The sequence below is a fragment of the Delphinus delphis genome, chromosome 19 (assembly GCF_949987515.2).
Source record: "Delphinus delphis chromosome 19, mDelDel1.2, whole genome shotgun sequence".
Lineage (NCBI taxonomy): Eukaryota > Metazoa > Chordata > Mammalia > Artiodactyla > Delphinidae > Delphinus > Delphinus delphis.
Genome location: NC_082701.1, coordinates 59,068,233 through 59,084,569, shown reverse-complemented (window position 1 = coordinate 59,084,569; position 16,337 = coordinate 59,068,233). Strand labels below are relative to the sequence as shown.

Sequence of the window (16,337 nt, the reverse complement as noted above, 5' to 3'; positions counted from 1 at the left end):
CGCTGGAGTTCGGGCCAGTTGGAAGGATGTGGGATGTAGGAAGTTAGAGTGAAAGTATTGAGTTCTTAACTCTCAGGGTGCTGGGTTTTTATGCACTTGCTCTGTCCTTCATTCATCCACTTACCCACTCACTGGAGTCCTTTCTCCCCACAATCTTGTGAAGACCCCAACGAGCAAGGCATTGCCCCGTCCTCAAAAAAATAATCTGATCGGACAGATGAAACAGTCCTCACTGGCCATGTCATCAAAGCTCGGGCTCCAAGGGCTGCTCAGAGGTAGCCAGGCTCGTGGTGAGGGCACCGGCCCCCGGCTACCGTGTCTGCCCTCACTCTGATGCCACCTATAAGTCTGAGGGTGCCCCAGACCACCCTCACATTTGATAATTTGCCAGAAGGACTCACAGAACACAGGAAAACACCGTACTTAGGACTGTAGATTTATTTTAGCAGAGGGACACAGATTGGTACCAGCCCAAGGAAGCAACGTGTGGCGAACTGGACTGAACAGGAGGGCCCTAAGTGAAGCTTTCGTGCCCTTGGGACGTGTTTCCCTCTTGGCGCTGACGTGTGATGACACACAGAGCTTTTAACATGGGAAGCTCGCCCAAGCTTCAGGCCTGGTGCCAGGCCCAAGCCTCTGTGTCCAGAGTTTTTATAGAGGCTTCACAACTGATCAACTGAACTGCTGTCCACATGGTCAAATGCAGGTGCCAGCCCCCTGTCCCCCAGAGCCTGGCTGATGGCGCATGGCCAGAGCCCCAGCCCTTCACCGCATGGCTGGTCTTTCTGGTCTGGCTAGCCCCACTGTGCATCACAAGGACACAGGGCAAAGGCCAGACCTCCCTTTGGGGAAAGCTAATTCTTCCCCCATGAGAGCCTTAGGCATGCGATAGGAACCAAGTGGCCTGACAGCTGTCACACTGGGGCTCCCCGGCTGGGACTCCTGCAGCGTCACCTTCTGACATTTGGGCCCAGAGACTCAGCTGTATCTCTGGATTCAGCCTAGATGCAGCATGTGGCAATGACTAATATTAACCAAACTCAGAGGAGTGAGTTCAGATCTGAAGGCCAATGAATTCATTAAAAGGAAAAATCCAGCCCCCAGTCCACCAGGCTGCAGGGCATCTGTGGGGGGCATCAAGTCATAGCTGAAGGTGGCGCCAATCTGATGGCCCGTGCCGTCCCACCGTGATGCCCTTCTGCCCCTCATCCCTTTAGGGGGAAAAGATATGCTCAGTGAGCTAGACCTCTAGCCTCCTCTCTGTGGACAGATTTGGGGACGGTGCCAAGTTCTGGCATTGTGGGCCGCACGCTGAGCCCCCCCCCCCCATCTTTTTTCTTTTTATTTTTGGTTGCGTTGCTGCGCGCGGACTTTCTCTAGTTGCGGCGAGCGGGCTTCTCATGGCAGTGGCTTCTCTTGTTGTGGACCATGGGCTCTAGGCACGCAGGCTTCAGTAGTTGTGGCTCGTGGGCTCTAGAGTGCAGGCTCAGTAGTTGTGGTGCACGGGCTTAGTTGCTCCATGGCATGTGGGATCTTCCCGGACCAGGGCTTGAACCCATGTCCCCTGCGTTGGCAGGCGGATTCCTAACCACTGTGCCACCAGGGAAGCCTCTCACCTCCCCATCTTGAAGGGCAGGCTTCTCTGGGCAGGGCACCCTGGGGGTATGCGTCCATTCCCATCACTGAGCAGGTTACATCATGTTCTAGGGTCACTTTCTGTGCAGTAAGGCCGTGACCTGGGACTCTCCTGGTCACAGATGGGGCGTTTCTGAGTCACCTGTGCTCCCTGGCTGATGTCGTCCACCAGCCTGACCCCTCGTCACTTTACCTGGGTGGGGGGCAGTGAGCTTATGAGTTCTGGGGCTTTCTCATGAGCCCCGTGGACTGGGAGTTCTAAGTCGGGAGAGATGGCACCCAGCACGGGAGGCCAGCTTCCTGGCGGGACTCGGCCTGGCTCACTAGGGAGCTTTAGGATCTCAAGGGGCAAAGCTGTCCCTGGCCTGGCCACCAGACCTGGTGGCATCTACCAGGGGGCTGAGTGCAAAAGCTGGTGGGGTGGCATGGGGGAGCCCTGAGTGCCGAGTTGAGAGTCAGCCTTGCCCCGAGTTGTGGAAAGCACCGGAATGTGGAGGCAGCTGAGTGTCTGTGAGACGCATCTGGTGGGGCAGCAGGGACGGGAGGCCAGGTGTCTGGCAAGTGCGGGGCGCCCGGGAGAGGGAGGGGCAGGGTCAAGGGCTGGAGACCCAGAGTGCGGCGAGCCGTGTGCGGGAGTTGGCGGAGCCTGCAGCGTCCTGGCCCGTGGTGCGTTTGAGGCCGAGATGGGCCCTCTGAGACTGGTAGACAAGCAGCCAGCGTGTGGGCCTGGGGCCGGGAGAGAGCTCGTGGCAGCTGAGAACTGAGGTTGTGGGAGAAGGTGGCCGAGGTCACACTCCATAAACAGCACACCAGGAGCAGGAGGCGGCCCGGGGGCCAGCACTTCAGGGAGCCTGGAGGCCACGCCCCCCCCCACCGCGGTTGGCCTGCTTTGGGGGGAACCGGAGGGAGAGAGGAGTGGACGTGGGTGGTGGGCTGTGGTCTAGATGGGGCGCCAGGTGGGGTCTGGGGTGGGCCGAGGTCACCCCGTGCTGTGCTGTGCTCTGCAGTGCCCTGATGTTCTCTTAGTTTTGGCCCCTGGCCATGCCAGCTCCTGTCCCGAACCCATCTTGCTAACAGTGTCTTCCCATCAGCTGTTTTGCTGACGTCTCGTGGGTCCATTTATGAGTAGCCTGAGCAGCTTGAAGAGTTCTGATTCCCTCACTTCTGTAAGACAGGAGCCCATGGGCTCAGAGGCAGGGGAGTGGACTCTGTGCAGCCACCACCACATCCTCACCCGCATCCCCACCCCTCCTCAGCTTTGCTGGAGCCGCGTGGGCCGCTCAGGGCCACAGGGACTGTGTCTCCAGGCCACTCATCACCCACTGCCCATGCCGCCCCCTCCTGTGATGTCCTTCATCTTGATTGGCATCCCACCAACTCACCCAAGTGTGTGTGTGGGGGTCCAGGGATTGTCCTTGAGGTGCCCCCCCCCACAAGCCTGTCAGTGCTGCGCTGTGCATGCCACCTCCTCCACCTCTCTGAAGCCCCTCTCATCACCTGAACAACCAGCCCGGCCGCCCAGCAGGTCTCCCTGCCCCTCCTCAGCCCAACAGACACAGCCCCCATCGGGCCCCAGCCACCACTGAGCCTCGTGCCTGCCACTCCTGTCCCCGGTCACCCTGTGAGCCTGTTGTGCGTGGTTGCACGCCCCAGGCCCACTCCCTCCACCTGGGTCATGCACCCCTTCCCCGTCCACTCGCCCACCCTCCCTAGCCCTGCCATGCCCTGGCCCCTTCCCGCTGCTCCCGCACACACGTTCTCCTTCCTTCCAGTCTGCGAGCTCCTTAAAGAGCAGGGAGTGTCAGTAAAAGTAAAGGCCTGCTGGGTCCCATGGGGAGGGGACGCCCGGGTTAGCCACAGCCATGACAGTGTTCGCGGCTTTGCTCTCTCCTTTGCCCTCCAGCTCTGTTCATCCTGAGTGAGGCACATACCGCACTCCTGGGACGGCCACCTGGCCGCCAGCCTCCCTGCGGGGCCTTCTTCAGGGGTGGGGAGGTGCCAGTCACTGCTAACTCCTCGTCTTCTGTGTAGACAAAGGAGGGCGCCTTCACCCTCTCTGCTATGACGTCTGGAATCCGGCGGAATTGGATCCAGACCATCATGAAGCACGTCCACCCGATCTCTGCCCCCGACGTGACCAGGTGAGCCGGGAGGGTGCCCGAGGGGCCCAGCACAGCCTGCCCCCCGGCCTTCAGTCCGCCGCCCACTCACTCTCCACTTGGCCTCCTGGGAGGTTACCCTTCCCCCTCAGGCCTGGCCGCGGGAGAAGCTCCCCAGGGCCCGGGCACTGAGCCACGGCTGGGTGAGGGCGGCTCCGATGCCGCATTCACAGGCCACCTTAGCGTTTCCTTTTCTTGATCCTTCTGCCTCACTCCTGAATCTGCTGGATTTCCGTGCAGCTGTGACAAAGCTCTCTTTGCATCTCTTGGTGCTGGAGGCCAAAGTTGGGAAACGGTTCCCCATGTCAACATCCATGCTTCATAAATCTCGTGATTCGCCCCACACCTTCCTCCTCCTGCCCTGATGGTTAGAAACCTGAAGTTTTCATTTTACAAAAAGCAGAGAAGCTCCCTGTGTGTGGCTGGTGCTGTGATGTCGAGAACTCTGCTGCCCTGACCCTCACGGCTTCGGCGCCTTGCGGGTTCTGAGAGCCTCTTGCTTGCGGTTTTCGGTCCGGTCGTTTAAATGCTTCTTGAGTGACTCTCTTGCGTTGGAGGTTGCGCCCAGGGGGCGACCCTGGTGCCCACGGAGCGCTCCTTGGCCTAGGGCGGCCTCACACCTTGGTCAAGTTCTGGCCTCCTTGCTAGTGACCTGCACCTCTTTGAACAAGAAGGCAGGAAGGGACCCTAAATGGAGGACTCTCCTCTCTAGTCCTTCCGTCCTGTGTTGTCTGTTCGATTGTTTGTTCATTCCTTCCTTTATTGCACGAACAGAATACCTGGTTGTTCCCGAGTCTCTACGACCAGGAGCAGAGACCAAAGCTCTTTCCGGGTACTTTGAGGAGGCTGCGTGCGGTGGGTCGGGGCCCGGCTGGGTTCGTTAGCCTTGGGATGTCGCAGGTGTGTGGCTCTGGCCTCAGAAAGGGCAGGAAGAACGCGCTCAGGCGACACATGGCTTGGGAGAGGCGCCTCCCCTCCGTGTTGGGGCCACAGCCCATGGGGACAGTGTCCTCCTGATGAGCAGTGCACTCCAGGGTCAGCCGCCTCACAGCCGGGGTGCTTGCCTCACCCAGTTTGTTCTGTGTGGGCTTTTATACTTTGAGAAAAGATGGATTTTTTTAGTGCAGCAAGGCCATGTCCCGGGAAAGTTATTGGAAACAGGTACAGATGTCAGAAGTGTGGGTTTGAGCTGCACACCGCGGCCCCCCCAAGTCTGGTGGGGAGTCGCAGGGGCTTCTTCTCCTGCGGATAGTGGCGGGTCCGGCTTGTTGTGTCATCCTAATGGCTTATGCAGTCCGAGGCCTGGGCCAGCTCTCAGTTCAGTGGCATTGTTGAAAAGGTCCGTTCTGGAGAAACTGTGTGCAAGCGTGTGGTCTTGACTTGGAAGCTCCCAGGGCCACCTCCCGGGACAGGGAGGATGCTTCTTCTGCAGGCTCCCTTCTCTTTGGCCACCTTTCAAACACAGATGTTCCCTGGAGTCCCCAAGGCCCAACCCTCACCGCGCTGGGGGTCTTCCCACCCTGTTTTGAGGGCTTGGGGGGGACCAGAGGCCAGTCAGCTCAGGCCAGGGTCGCAGGCTCTTGTCCTTGGAGCCCGGAGACCTCTGCCTCGGACGGCCACAACCAGTGCCCTACAGCACCCTGCCCGGGGACCTCCGCTGTGGGGCAGGTGGGGGAGGCGCATCCAGCTGCTGGGCAGGAAGAGGTGCCCTCGAGTGTCCTGCTTCCTGCTCACCTCTGCCCCGGGTGGGCCACCAAGTCCTCTCAAGTCCTGTTCAGTGAGCCCCTGCCTGGTGCCGGCTCGTGGGTGCCACCTGGGCCATCGAGCTCACTGGCCCACAGGTGGTCCCAGGGCCATCACTCTGATCCGTCTGTCACGCCAGCCACCCAGAGTGGTTTTTTAAAACACAGACCTGACCGTGTTACATACCTGCTTTTTAAAAACCCATGAGCCTTTCGAGGGAAGCGGTTGTTGGTCTCGCTTGTTCCGTCACCGCCGGCCCAGTGCCTGCGTGCCGTGGGGTCTACCTCCCACGTGGCCTTGTGTGGGTGTGGCCGTGCCCGGCGCAGCCTGAAGGGGCTCGCGGCCCCCCCATTATCATCCTGCGGGAGACCTCTGGGCTGTTGTCTGCGGCTCCTTTTCTGCTGTCACCACTCAGTGCCACTTGGGGTTCCCTCCACAGACGTGTCAGTGAGTCAAGGCAGAGTCTCCCCCTTCCTTGTGGGAGCCACAGCCGCGTAGAAAAAGGCATGTGGTGACAGCAGGGAGCTGGGCCCTGTCGCCGGGAGCCCCGCCTGACCAACTGTCTCCCCCGCCCCAGCTCGCTGCCGCAGGGCAAAGACCGGAGCAGCTCCCCCTCGGAGACGAGGCTGCGGGAGAAGCAGGACGGGGAGCCCGGGGAGCCAGACCCCGAGCAGAAGCGGAGCCGGGCCCGTGAGCGCAGGCGGGAGGGCCGCTCCAAGACCTTCGACTGGGCCGAGTTCCGCCCCATCCAGCAGGCCCTGGCCCAGCAGAGAGCCAGCGCCCCGGGGCCTGCCACCACACGGCCCGAGGCAGAGCCCGGCGAGCTGGAGAGGGAGCGTGCGCGGCGGCGGGAGGAACGGCGCAAGCGCTTTGGGGCGGTGGACGTGGCTGACGGGCCCAGCATCGACGACACGGCCTTGCGCATGGAGGTCGACCGGGGCCCGGGGCCGCCCGCGACCGCCGACCTCAGGACCCAGAACGTGCACGTGGAGATCGAGCAGCGGTGGCATCAGGTGGAGACCACCCCTCTCCGGGAGGAGAAACAAGTGCCCATCGCCCCCCTGCACTTGTCCTCTGAGGATGGAAGCGACCGACTGTCCACTCCCGAGCTGACCTCTGTGCTGGAGAAGGAGGTAATGGCCGGGCGGCATGGGCAGGGCAGCTCCGTGCAGCCACCTTCCCGGGCACCCGCTGTGCCTAACCCGCCCCAGGAGCTTGCAGGCCCTCAGGCAGACAGACACGCGACAGCCCCCCCGCCTCCCCGCCGAGCGCAGTGCAGGCCTGAGGCACGCTGGGGTGGGGGGTGGCAGGGAGGGCACCGGACCCTTCTGGAGACCAGAGGAGTGGCGCTGACACTGAGAGCCAGAGGTGCCAGAGATGAGGCGGGTGGGCTGCAGGCCAGGTGGGGCCCCGTCTGCCCTGCTTCCGCCACGCACTAGAGGCTGGGGGCAGAAGAGACATGTGAACAGAGTTAGCTTTCTGTCTGGACTGGGCAGCCTTGTGACCCTCAGTGAGACCTGATGGGTGCGGGGCAGGCAGCAGGAGGCGGGGCTGATTCTAGGTATTGGGGGCAGGACGGCCCTGCTGGGGGGCCTGGCACGAGCCTCCTCCGGATGCAGAGGTGGGTGAGCGGTCCCTGCACTTGGTAACGTGACATTTCCCTTCATGAGGAAGCGCCCAGAAGTCAAATCTGCAGAAGCTGGGCCGTGGGTTTGTGAGTCTGAGCAGAGGTGCCACGGCCAAGGAGGTGGAGTTCCAGCTGCCTCTCAGGAGTCCTCAAGGATGCGATTCACGTGTGCGCTTGACTTGGGTGGCTGACGAAATCACAGCTTGGCCACTGGCCTGCCCACCTCTCATCCTCTTCTTATTTGGTTAGATTCACGAGGCTGACGTTTATCACTAGCATCAACACTTGGATTTTTTCCCAGTTTTTTCCATTTTCTACGCCTGTTAATACAGTAATAGAGGCAAGATGTGGAAGAGTAACAGTTCAAACTCACGTTGCTCTAAACAGCCAAAACGAGCCTGCAAGTCAACAGGCCACACATTGGACCCTGAGTTTGTTTCAGACAGCAAGGTCTGAAAACCAAGGTCCGCGTGCCGGTCAGCACAGTCTGCTGCACACCCAGCTCCCTGCTTGCCACGGCCCAGCAGCTGAGGGCACGTAGGTAAGGTTCCAGAAGGGGGCAGATGGGTGACGGCTGGATTCACAGCCAGTGACAGCAAGAGTGTGAAGCAGCTCAATTCTTGAGGACCTCTTCTCACAAAAAGAATTTTATATGAAATCCATTGTACCCAACTGGTCAAACAGGGTTTCCCCAGAAGCCAAGGTCGAGCCTGGCGTGAGGCCTGCCCTGGGGCAGCACGGGCGTGCTTGGCCACGCTGAGAACACCCAAAGGCCCCAGTGGGCAGTCTTCCCTCTGACAGGGGCACGAAGTCCTCATTTCCTGGTGGGTCTGCACCTGGTGGATCCTCAAGCAGGTGTGGAGCTTACGTGGCTGCCCAGGTTGATTCACAGCTTGAGCTGGAACCTTGGGTGAAGACCCGACGAGCACATCCACCCAGGTGTGGCCGCCTGCAAGGCCCTCGGAGGCGCCACTGAGCTCCAGCCCAGCTGGAACTGGGCACGCCACCGAGCGCCCGTGCCATGCTGCTGCTCCTGTTACCGCCATTTTGCTTAAAAACGTGTGTCTTTTTGCCAACAGTTGGAGCAGAGCCAGAAGGAGGCCTCAGACCTTCTAGAGCAGAACCGGCTGCTGCAGGACCAGCTGAGGGTGGCTCTGGGCCGGGAGCAGAGCGCCCGGGAGGGCTATGTGCTACAGGTAGGGCTGCGGGGCCGCCACGGCCCTCCAGGCGCCCTCGGGCTTCAGTGTGCAGGACCCAGGCAGGCTAGGAACGTGCAAAACTGAGTGCCAGGCCTCTGGACTCCTGTGCCACTGGAGCGGGCTCCCTGGGCAGTGGGCTGCCTGGGTCTCCTCCTTGTGCAACAAGTTGGAGGATCTGCCTGAGCCCTCTACGTCGAAGGGTTATTTAGATGTTTTCAGTAGTAGTCTTTCTCTTTGGCTTCCAAAGAGTCCAATATATATTTATTATCAACATCACATGTTTGCATGTTGTTTCTAACTTTTTTCACAGTGGCAGCATTAGTCCCATTTTACAAATTTAAGAACTTGAGTAACAGCCACATGCCCATGGCAGAGCTAGAACTGGTTTCCTGCCCCTGACCGTGTCTGTACCACACCTACAAGGCAGCCTGGGACTGTTACCACTAGCCTAGTGGCCCATTTCTTACTTTCTGCCTAGGCTGAAGTTTGAGGGGGAAACATGGCCGCCCAGCCCTGAGCCAGCCTGCCCAGTGGTGTGGAGGGGAGGGAGGGCAGCAGCCTGAGTCCTGAGCTGAGAGTCCAAACCTAGCGTCTTCCTGCAGAGGCCTCTGTGCCAGAGTGCCGCCCCCCGCCACCCCCATGCAGCAGCGGGCATGCCACAGGCATCTTGTCAGGCAGGAGGTCACCTGGATGGAGCAGGCCGACGTGAGCCAACTCTTCCGCAGCGTTTCAGGCCCTGCTCTAGTTCTGGGGTATAAAACAACACTCTCCTGCCCCTTCAGCCAATGTGCAGTGGGGAGAGGTGATTCACAGATGAGTGCCGGGGGGAAAGCAAGACAGGGCGATGGGACGGAGAACTCGAGCTCTTGGCCAAGGCTGAAGGCACAGCGTTCAAGTCAGGGTCCTGCACTGACCAGAACCCGTGGCACCCCTCCCCTGCAGCATCAGCCTCCTTGCCTGTGTAGACCTAGACTTCGTCCCCGAGGGCTCTTCAGACTCTCAAGGACCCAGAATCTCTGTGATAAGTTTTTGCATCAGCATTTCCAGACTGCAGCACACTAGCTTCCTTGGTCCAAGTGGATCTTCTGGGCGGAGTCTGCCCTCCTACCTCTCTCCATGCCCTTTTTGTGGCACGTTTCTTCTGCCTTCCTTTCCCCCTAAGCTTTGGCCATGGCCCTGGGCACCCCGTGTCCCCTGGACCCTCCTCCTTAGCCCTTCAACCATAGTTGTCGCCATGCCCAGTTCAGACTCTTGAGGTACTGGAACCTGGTGATGGGGGGCACCCCTCTTTCCTGCATGTCTCACTCCGGGGCTTTCTGAGTCATTTGTGCAGACCTCGCAGGTTTGGGAAGCATCTTTTTAAACCCTGGTTTGGGCCGCCATCCTACACGCACTCATTTCACACCAGGTGGTAAAAATCCTGGCAGCAGAGTTCGAACATTACTACCCTGTCCTGTGTCTGACCTGGACGATTGCATGAGCCCGCACTGAAGCCCATCCGTCAGCTGACATGCTGACACCTCCCCGCCAGGTCAAAGGACAGTTTACTTTTAACCTCCCTATGTGCTTTGACAATTCTTATAATCAAAAGTCTGAATGAGCAAGGGGCTTTGGGGTTAAGGGTGAGAAGGATCTGCAGCTGGGGGTGGGCTCCGCGCCGATGGCCGGGAGGAGCTGGCAGGGTGTGGACGTGGAGTGTCTAACTTACCGTAACTGAGTGTCACATCTGTGGCTTCCCCACCAGCACACCTGGAGGGAGCCACAGGCAGGCCAGTTCTTAGGCTGAGCTGTTCTCACTCCTTTCACGTTCTTCTTTTTTCCTGCGTTAATTAGTTCTGTCTGTTCTGCATGCCTTTTAGTTTGGGGAGTTTTGTTTCAATTGTGTTTTATTTTCTGCATGCTTCACTTTCTTATTTTGAATATGCCACAAAGGTTTGTTTGTTTTGTTAACTCTCATATTTCACTCCATGGTTTGCGTTTTCCCCTTCGTTTTGTCTTCTTGCAGGTAGAGATTAGTTCTTCCTGTTACTGTAGAGGACGGGCTCCACCTCTCACAGGAAAATGTTTCGGATGTCACCTCGCTGACATCCGCCAGCGGTGCCTCCCTTCCTTCTCCCCTGTCCCAGAAGGAAGTGGCGTCGTCACCGGTCCTGCGCTTTGGTGGGGTTTGTGGTCTGGAGCTGTGTGCCTTTTGTTTTGCAAAACAAACAAACGGATGCTTTGCTCTGCTCCTGCCCGTCCCTCTTGCTGGAGTCTCTCGTCCCTCAGTCTTCGTTTTGCTTATCAGTGTGCTCCATTATTCAGTTTTGTTTGGTTTATTTCTCCTAGAAGCTGTTCGGTTAGAGCTGTTTTGAATGTTAATGTCCATGTTTTCTGTTTACCTGGAAGCAGCTACTTACCAAAAAAAAAAAAAAAAACAGACGATTTGTTAGGTGTTTTTCTTTTTTTTAAATGAAAATAAAATTGTGCAGAGGATAAAAGGCAGACCCACCAAGGAGCCTTTCTGTGGTTGACCCTGGCCAGAGGTGTGACACTCAGAACTGGGAGGCCGAGTGTTACTAACCCGTATTTCATCGGTTTTTTTAAGACTGAAGTGGCCACCTCCCCGTCCGGCGCCTGGCAGAGGCTCCACAGAGTCAACCAGGATCTGCACGGCGAGCTGGAGGCCCAGTGCCAGCGCCAGGAGCTCATCACGCGGCAGATCCAGGCCCTGAAGCGCAGCTACGGGGAGGCCAAGGACGCGATCCGGCACCACGAGGCCGAGATCCGGAGCCTCCAGGCGCGGCTTGGCAATGCCGCCGCCGAGCTCACCATCAAGGAGCAGGCACTGGCCAAGCTCCAGGGCGAGCTGAAGCTGGAGAAGGACAAGGTCCGCGAGCAGCTGGAGGAGCGGCAGCACAGCGAAGCCGCGCTCAACGCCCAGCTGCGCGCCAGCGAGCGGAAGCTCCAGAGCGCGGAGGCCCTGCTGCTGGGGAGGACGCAGGAGCTGCGGGACCTGGAGAGGCAACAGGCGCTGCAGCGGGACCGGCAGAAGGAGGTGCAGAGGCTGCAGGAGCGCATCGCCGACCTCAGCCAGCAGCTCAGCGCCAGCGAGCGGGCCCAGAGGCTGATGGAGGAGAAGCTGCAGAGGAACTACGAGCTGCTGCTGGGGAGCTGTGAGCGGGAGAAGCAGGAGCTTCTGCAGAGCCTGAAGGAGGCAGAGGACAGGGCCAGCGCCTTCGAGGACCGGCTCCAGGACCACGAGCAGCAGATGGAGGTCCTGCAGAAGGAGAAGCTGAGTGCCAAGTCCGAGGGCAGTGAGGTGGTGCACCGGCTGGAGGAGCAGCTGGAGATGAAGGAGGCCAGCATCCAGAAGCTGGCCGAGCACGTCCAGAGCCTCCGAGACGAGCGGGACCTGATCCGACAGCGCTTCCAAGAGCTGATGGGCCGTGTCGCCTTGTCCGACGGGGACGTGGCTGCGCTTGAGGAGAAGCTGAAGGGGAGGGAGGCTGACTACCAAAGCCTGGAGCGCTCCTACAGGAGGGTGGCCAGCCAGCTCCAGGGCGCGCACACGCGGCTCCGGGAGAAGGAGGAGGAGCTGAGGTGCATCCAGGACACGCACGAGAAGGCGCTGGCGAGGAAAGAGCGGGATCTCCAGGATGTGCTGGTTAAGATGACTGTCTTGGGGAGCAGCTTAGAGGAAACAGAAGTGAAGCTCCAGGCAAAGGAGTCCTCAGAGGACGCCGAGGAGCCACGGAGCTTCTTGGAAGAAGCCGAGGAGGAGGACGGCGTCGCGCGTTCGGGCCCACAGCTCCAGGCTGCCAGCGCACCTCCGGGGGCTGCCCTGGGGGAGGAGCACAGGGACAGCAGCCCCAGGAGAGAGAAGAGCCCAGTGCCCCCAAGGTCAGAAGTGTCCGACAGGGAGGGGCACCTGCAGAGCACCTCAAAGCCCGACCAGGGAGCACCGGGCCTTAAGAGGCAAAGAATCCGGTTCTCCACGATCCAGTGCCAAAAGTACACCCACCCTGACGGGTCTGAGAGGACCTGGACCAGCAGCACGTCCTCTGACACCAGTCAGGACCGCTCACCCTCGGAGGAGAGCATGTCGTCGGAGGCCACCCCCAGCTCGCTCCCAGCGACCAGCGACTCGGACACCTACCTGTCCATCATCCACTCCCTGGAGACCAAGCTCTACGTCACCGAGGAGAAGCTCAAAGATGTGACAGTGAAGCTGGAGAGCCAGCAGGGCCAGAGCCAGGAGGCCCTGCTCGCTCTGCACCAACAGTGGGCTGGCACCGAGGCGCGGCTGCGCGAGCAGCTCCGTGCCAGCCTGCTCCAGGTCGCCGCGCTGGCCTCCCAGCTGGAGCAGGAGAGACAGGCGAGGGCGGAGGTGGTTGAGAACCACGTGGAGGAGCTCGGTGACTTCCGGGTGAAGAACAGCCAGGCCCTGGCTTGCCTGGAAAGCTGCCGGGAACAGCTGCGGTCGCTGCCGGCTGACGCGGGGGCAGGGCTCCTGGCCGGCGTGGAAAGCTTGCTGGTCGGTGCCATCCAGGCCCTGTGTCACCAGCCACCTCCCACAGGGGAGGCGGGTTTCTCGGAGGAAGAAAAAGCGACCTCACGGCAGCCACCATACCTGCCAGAGCTGAGCGACCAGGAGCAGCTCCAGCTCCTTTCTGATCAGATAGCTCTGGAAGCCACGCTGATAGACCAGATAGCAGACTCACTGAAGAACACCACCTCCGATATCTCGCACGTGCTCCTCGAGATCTCTCAGTCCGGAAAGTGGCCGCTGGAGTCCGAAAGTACCGTGGCCTGTCCTGGGGCCCCAGTGGATGCCTGGGCCAAGAAGGTGCTGGTGGATGGAGAATTCTGGAGCCAGGTCGAGTCCCTGAGCCGGCACCTGGAGACGCTGGGCGGAGAGGCAGCCAGTGCCTCGGGAGGTGGGCGGCCAAATGCCCCGCCAGCCCCGGTCGCTGCCCTGGCCGACGCCACGTGGGTCAGGGCGGAGCTCAGCCTTGCCGTGCATTCGGTGAGGGGGTCCCTCCAGCGCAGGCTGCAGAGCATCCAGGAGACCCTGCAGGGGACACAGGCAGCCCTGCAGCAGCACAAGCGCATGCTGGGGGAGATCCTAGGGGCCTACCAGACACCCGACTTCGAGAGAGTGATGCTGCAGGTCTCGGAAACCCTCCAGCTTCCAGCAGGTGCCGGAGATGGTGTCCAGGTGTCCTGGACTGGGAGCCTGCCAGAAGAAGTACCAAGTCATCCGGACCCAGCTGGCTCGCAGGCTCTCTGTCCCTTGTCCAGCCAGAGCTCTGGGGCCTTGGTTGCTATTCAGGAAGAGCTCGCCCTGCAGCTTAAGGATAAGGCCAGTCTCTTGGGAGAGATCTCTGCCACTTTAACCTCACTTCTCTCTGTGGAGGCAGTGCGAGACTGTCAGAAGCTTCTCCAGGCATCCCGGCATCTCTCCCGTAGCGCTTGTCTGGGAGGCCTCGGCCAGTATTCTTCCTTATTAGTTCAAGATGCGATTATTCAGGCTCAGGTGTGTTACACAGCCTGCAGGATCCGCCTGGAGTATGAAAAGGAGCTCCGGGGCTACAGGGAGTCCTGGTCGGGCGGGGGGGCCTCCTGTCAGGAGCACGAGCACGCTGTAGGGGCCCTGAGGGAGGAGTACGAGGGGCTTCTCCGCAAGCAGAAGAGCGAGTACCTGGAGCTGATCGCCATCGTTGAACGGGAGAACGCGGAGCTCAAGACCAAGGTCGCCCAGCTGGGCCAGCAGCAGAGGCGTCTGGAAGAGGGGCAGAGTGAGCGCCGTGAGAGCCTGGCTGCCCCACGAGGGTGGTTTGAGGAGTGGAAGGTCAGCTACACAGGGGAGCGGCTGAGCCGGGCGGAGGGTGCGCTGCAGACCGCGCGCGGCAGGGTCCTGAGCCAGCTGGATGCCTTGGCGGGGGACAGGCAGGACCTGGAGAGGCAGCCTGTGGACCAGGTGCAGACCCTGGAGGACAAGTTCCAGCTCAAGATCAGGGAGCTGCAGGCCATCCATGAGGAGGAGCTGCGGGCCCTGCAGGAGCATTACTCTCAGACGCTGCGGTGCCTGCAGGAGACCCTGCACCACTACCAGGGGCGGCCCCCTGCCGCCCCACCAGCCCACGGACCCCCGTCCTCCAGCCGGCCAGCTGAGGGGGAGGCCGACTCCATGATGGGGCTGAAGGGGCGCATCCAGGAGTTGGAGGCCCAGGTGGACGTCCTGCGGGAAGCGCTGGAGCACAAGGACCTGGCGGGTGGCGCGGCCTCACTGCGGGAAGAGCGCCAGAGGGACTTTGAGAGCCTCAAGGTTTCGAAGCAGAGCGGTCGGGGGGCGTCCAGTGCAGGCGGAGCTGGGACACGGTTCTTGGCTCCAAGTCACCGAACAGCAGAAGGAGCTGATGGGCTGTTCCCCGCTTGACCTCCCACTGGCTGCGGTGGGGTCCCAGCAGGGCTTGGCGAGGCAGGGTGGTGGGGAAGCTCCCCCACTGCCCCCACCTCCAGGCTGTGCAGACCTGGACCTGGGGAGGGTCCTCTTCTTCCTGCTGTCCTAGGAGAGCAGAGTTGGGCTTCCCAAAGGCTAGAATGTTTGCAGTGGGGTGTTGAGGGCCACTCCCCGCCCCAGTTCTGTGGGGACAGACGTCTGGTGGGAACGGCTGCTCTTACAGGGAGCACAGCCTTATTTGCTCCAGGGGTTTTGAGAAGTGACCTTCCCACCACACCCCGACCCCGTTTCACACCCACCTTGGTAGACAGGATTCCCAGGCCCTGGCCCATCAAGGTGACGTTTCGGGCCCTGGGGCGTTGGGCTGTGTGGAGCCATCAGGGCAGCCTGGGCTCTGGGCTTCATCCTCTCGGGCTTCTCGCCATCCCTTGAGCTGCATCCAGTAGACGCCAGGCTCTTCCCGTGCCCTCCGTCCCCAGCCCCGTCCTCCAGCTGTGAGCCGGCAGTGCGTCCAGTCCTGAGGGCAGCCCGGCGCTGCTGCGACAAGCAGGCGGGCCGTTAGTGCCTGCCAGGCTGTTTCCAAGTCAGTGCAAAGCTTTTGAAGGCCATTCTGGATCCCAAGGAAGCTTCAAGGGCTGTTGGAAAGTGCCACACAGTCCCCGTGTGGCCGGCGCATACCAGTGCCGCGTTGAAAGTAACTTCCCGGCCGCTTCCCACAACACCCAGCGCGTCTGCGCAGCAGGAAACTCAGACGAGGCCCAGCCTGGCTCTCACGCCCATCGGCACGAACCTGGGAGGGAGGAAAGCCCTGGGCTGACACTGGGGGCAGGCTCTGCCCCGGCGGTGATGCAGGCTGGGGCTTGGATGCTGCCTGCTGTGGGCGGCGGCCTCTGTCCTGTGCCTATTCTTGTTGGGCCCTGTGAGACACGCAGAAATTACAACCAAACCGCTCTCCTGGGGCCCGGCTGACAGCTGTTACTTGTGCAGATTTTTGCCGAGGTCAGGGAGACTGGGGTCTTCGCCTGAGGGCCCCTCTTTTGATAGCTGAAGGCTGGTGCTCTTTCTCACGACTCTGCACAGTGGTTGCCGAGGAACTTTGATTGATCCCAGGGATTACTTACTGCCTTAAAAATTAGATTGTTTCTTAAACACGTATACTCTCCAAGGAAGCAGCCAGTCTTTAAAGACACCTTAGTGTTTCTGTAGGAAGAATTTTGACCCTTATCTTTATTCTAAAGCCCTCAAATCAAACTAAGACCTTGCAGCTATGTGTTAACCAAGAGTCCACGTTGAACCACAGCATGCGAGAGGGCAGCGCTAGGACCCTCCAGTGTCCCGGGGTGTGAGGGCAGTGAGAGGAGACAGCAGCTTCCAGGTGGAGCCCCTGCAAGAAGAAAAACGCCCCGTGAGTGGTGCACAGCACTTAAGACCACTTCCCCAGTGAAGCAGATCTGTCGCAGGGAAGTCCAGACTCTGACCGTGAGTTTGAAAAATACTGACTGGAGAGTCTCAGAAGGGCCTCTCAGTCA

General features: G+C 60.3%; 1 protein-coding gene across 3 annotated transcripts in view; it reads left to right on the top strand.

The window, feature by feature from the left end:
• Nucleotides 1-16,337, top strand: part of MPRIP (myosin phosphatase Rho interacting protein) — a 136,424-nt gene that overhangs the window by 103,510 nt on the left and 16,577 nt on the right. For 2 of the 3 annotated variants that reach the window (XM_059998491.1, XM_059998492.1), the window contains exons 13-15: nucleotides 3,667-3,776; nucleotides 6,115-6,670; nucleotides 8,244-8,360. In XM_059998491.1, the coding sequence (XP_059854474.1) occupies nucleotides 3,667-3,776; nucleotides 6,115-6,670; nucleotides 8,244-8,360 (783 nt within the window). Of the gene's footprint in view, nucleotides 1-3,666; nucleotides 3,777-6,114; nucleotides 6,671-8,243; nucleotides 8,361-10,950; nucleotides 14,674-16,337 lie in introns of all 3 variants that reach the window. The other variant, XM_059998493.1, reaches the window with a different exon arrangement.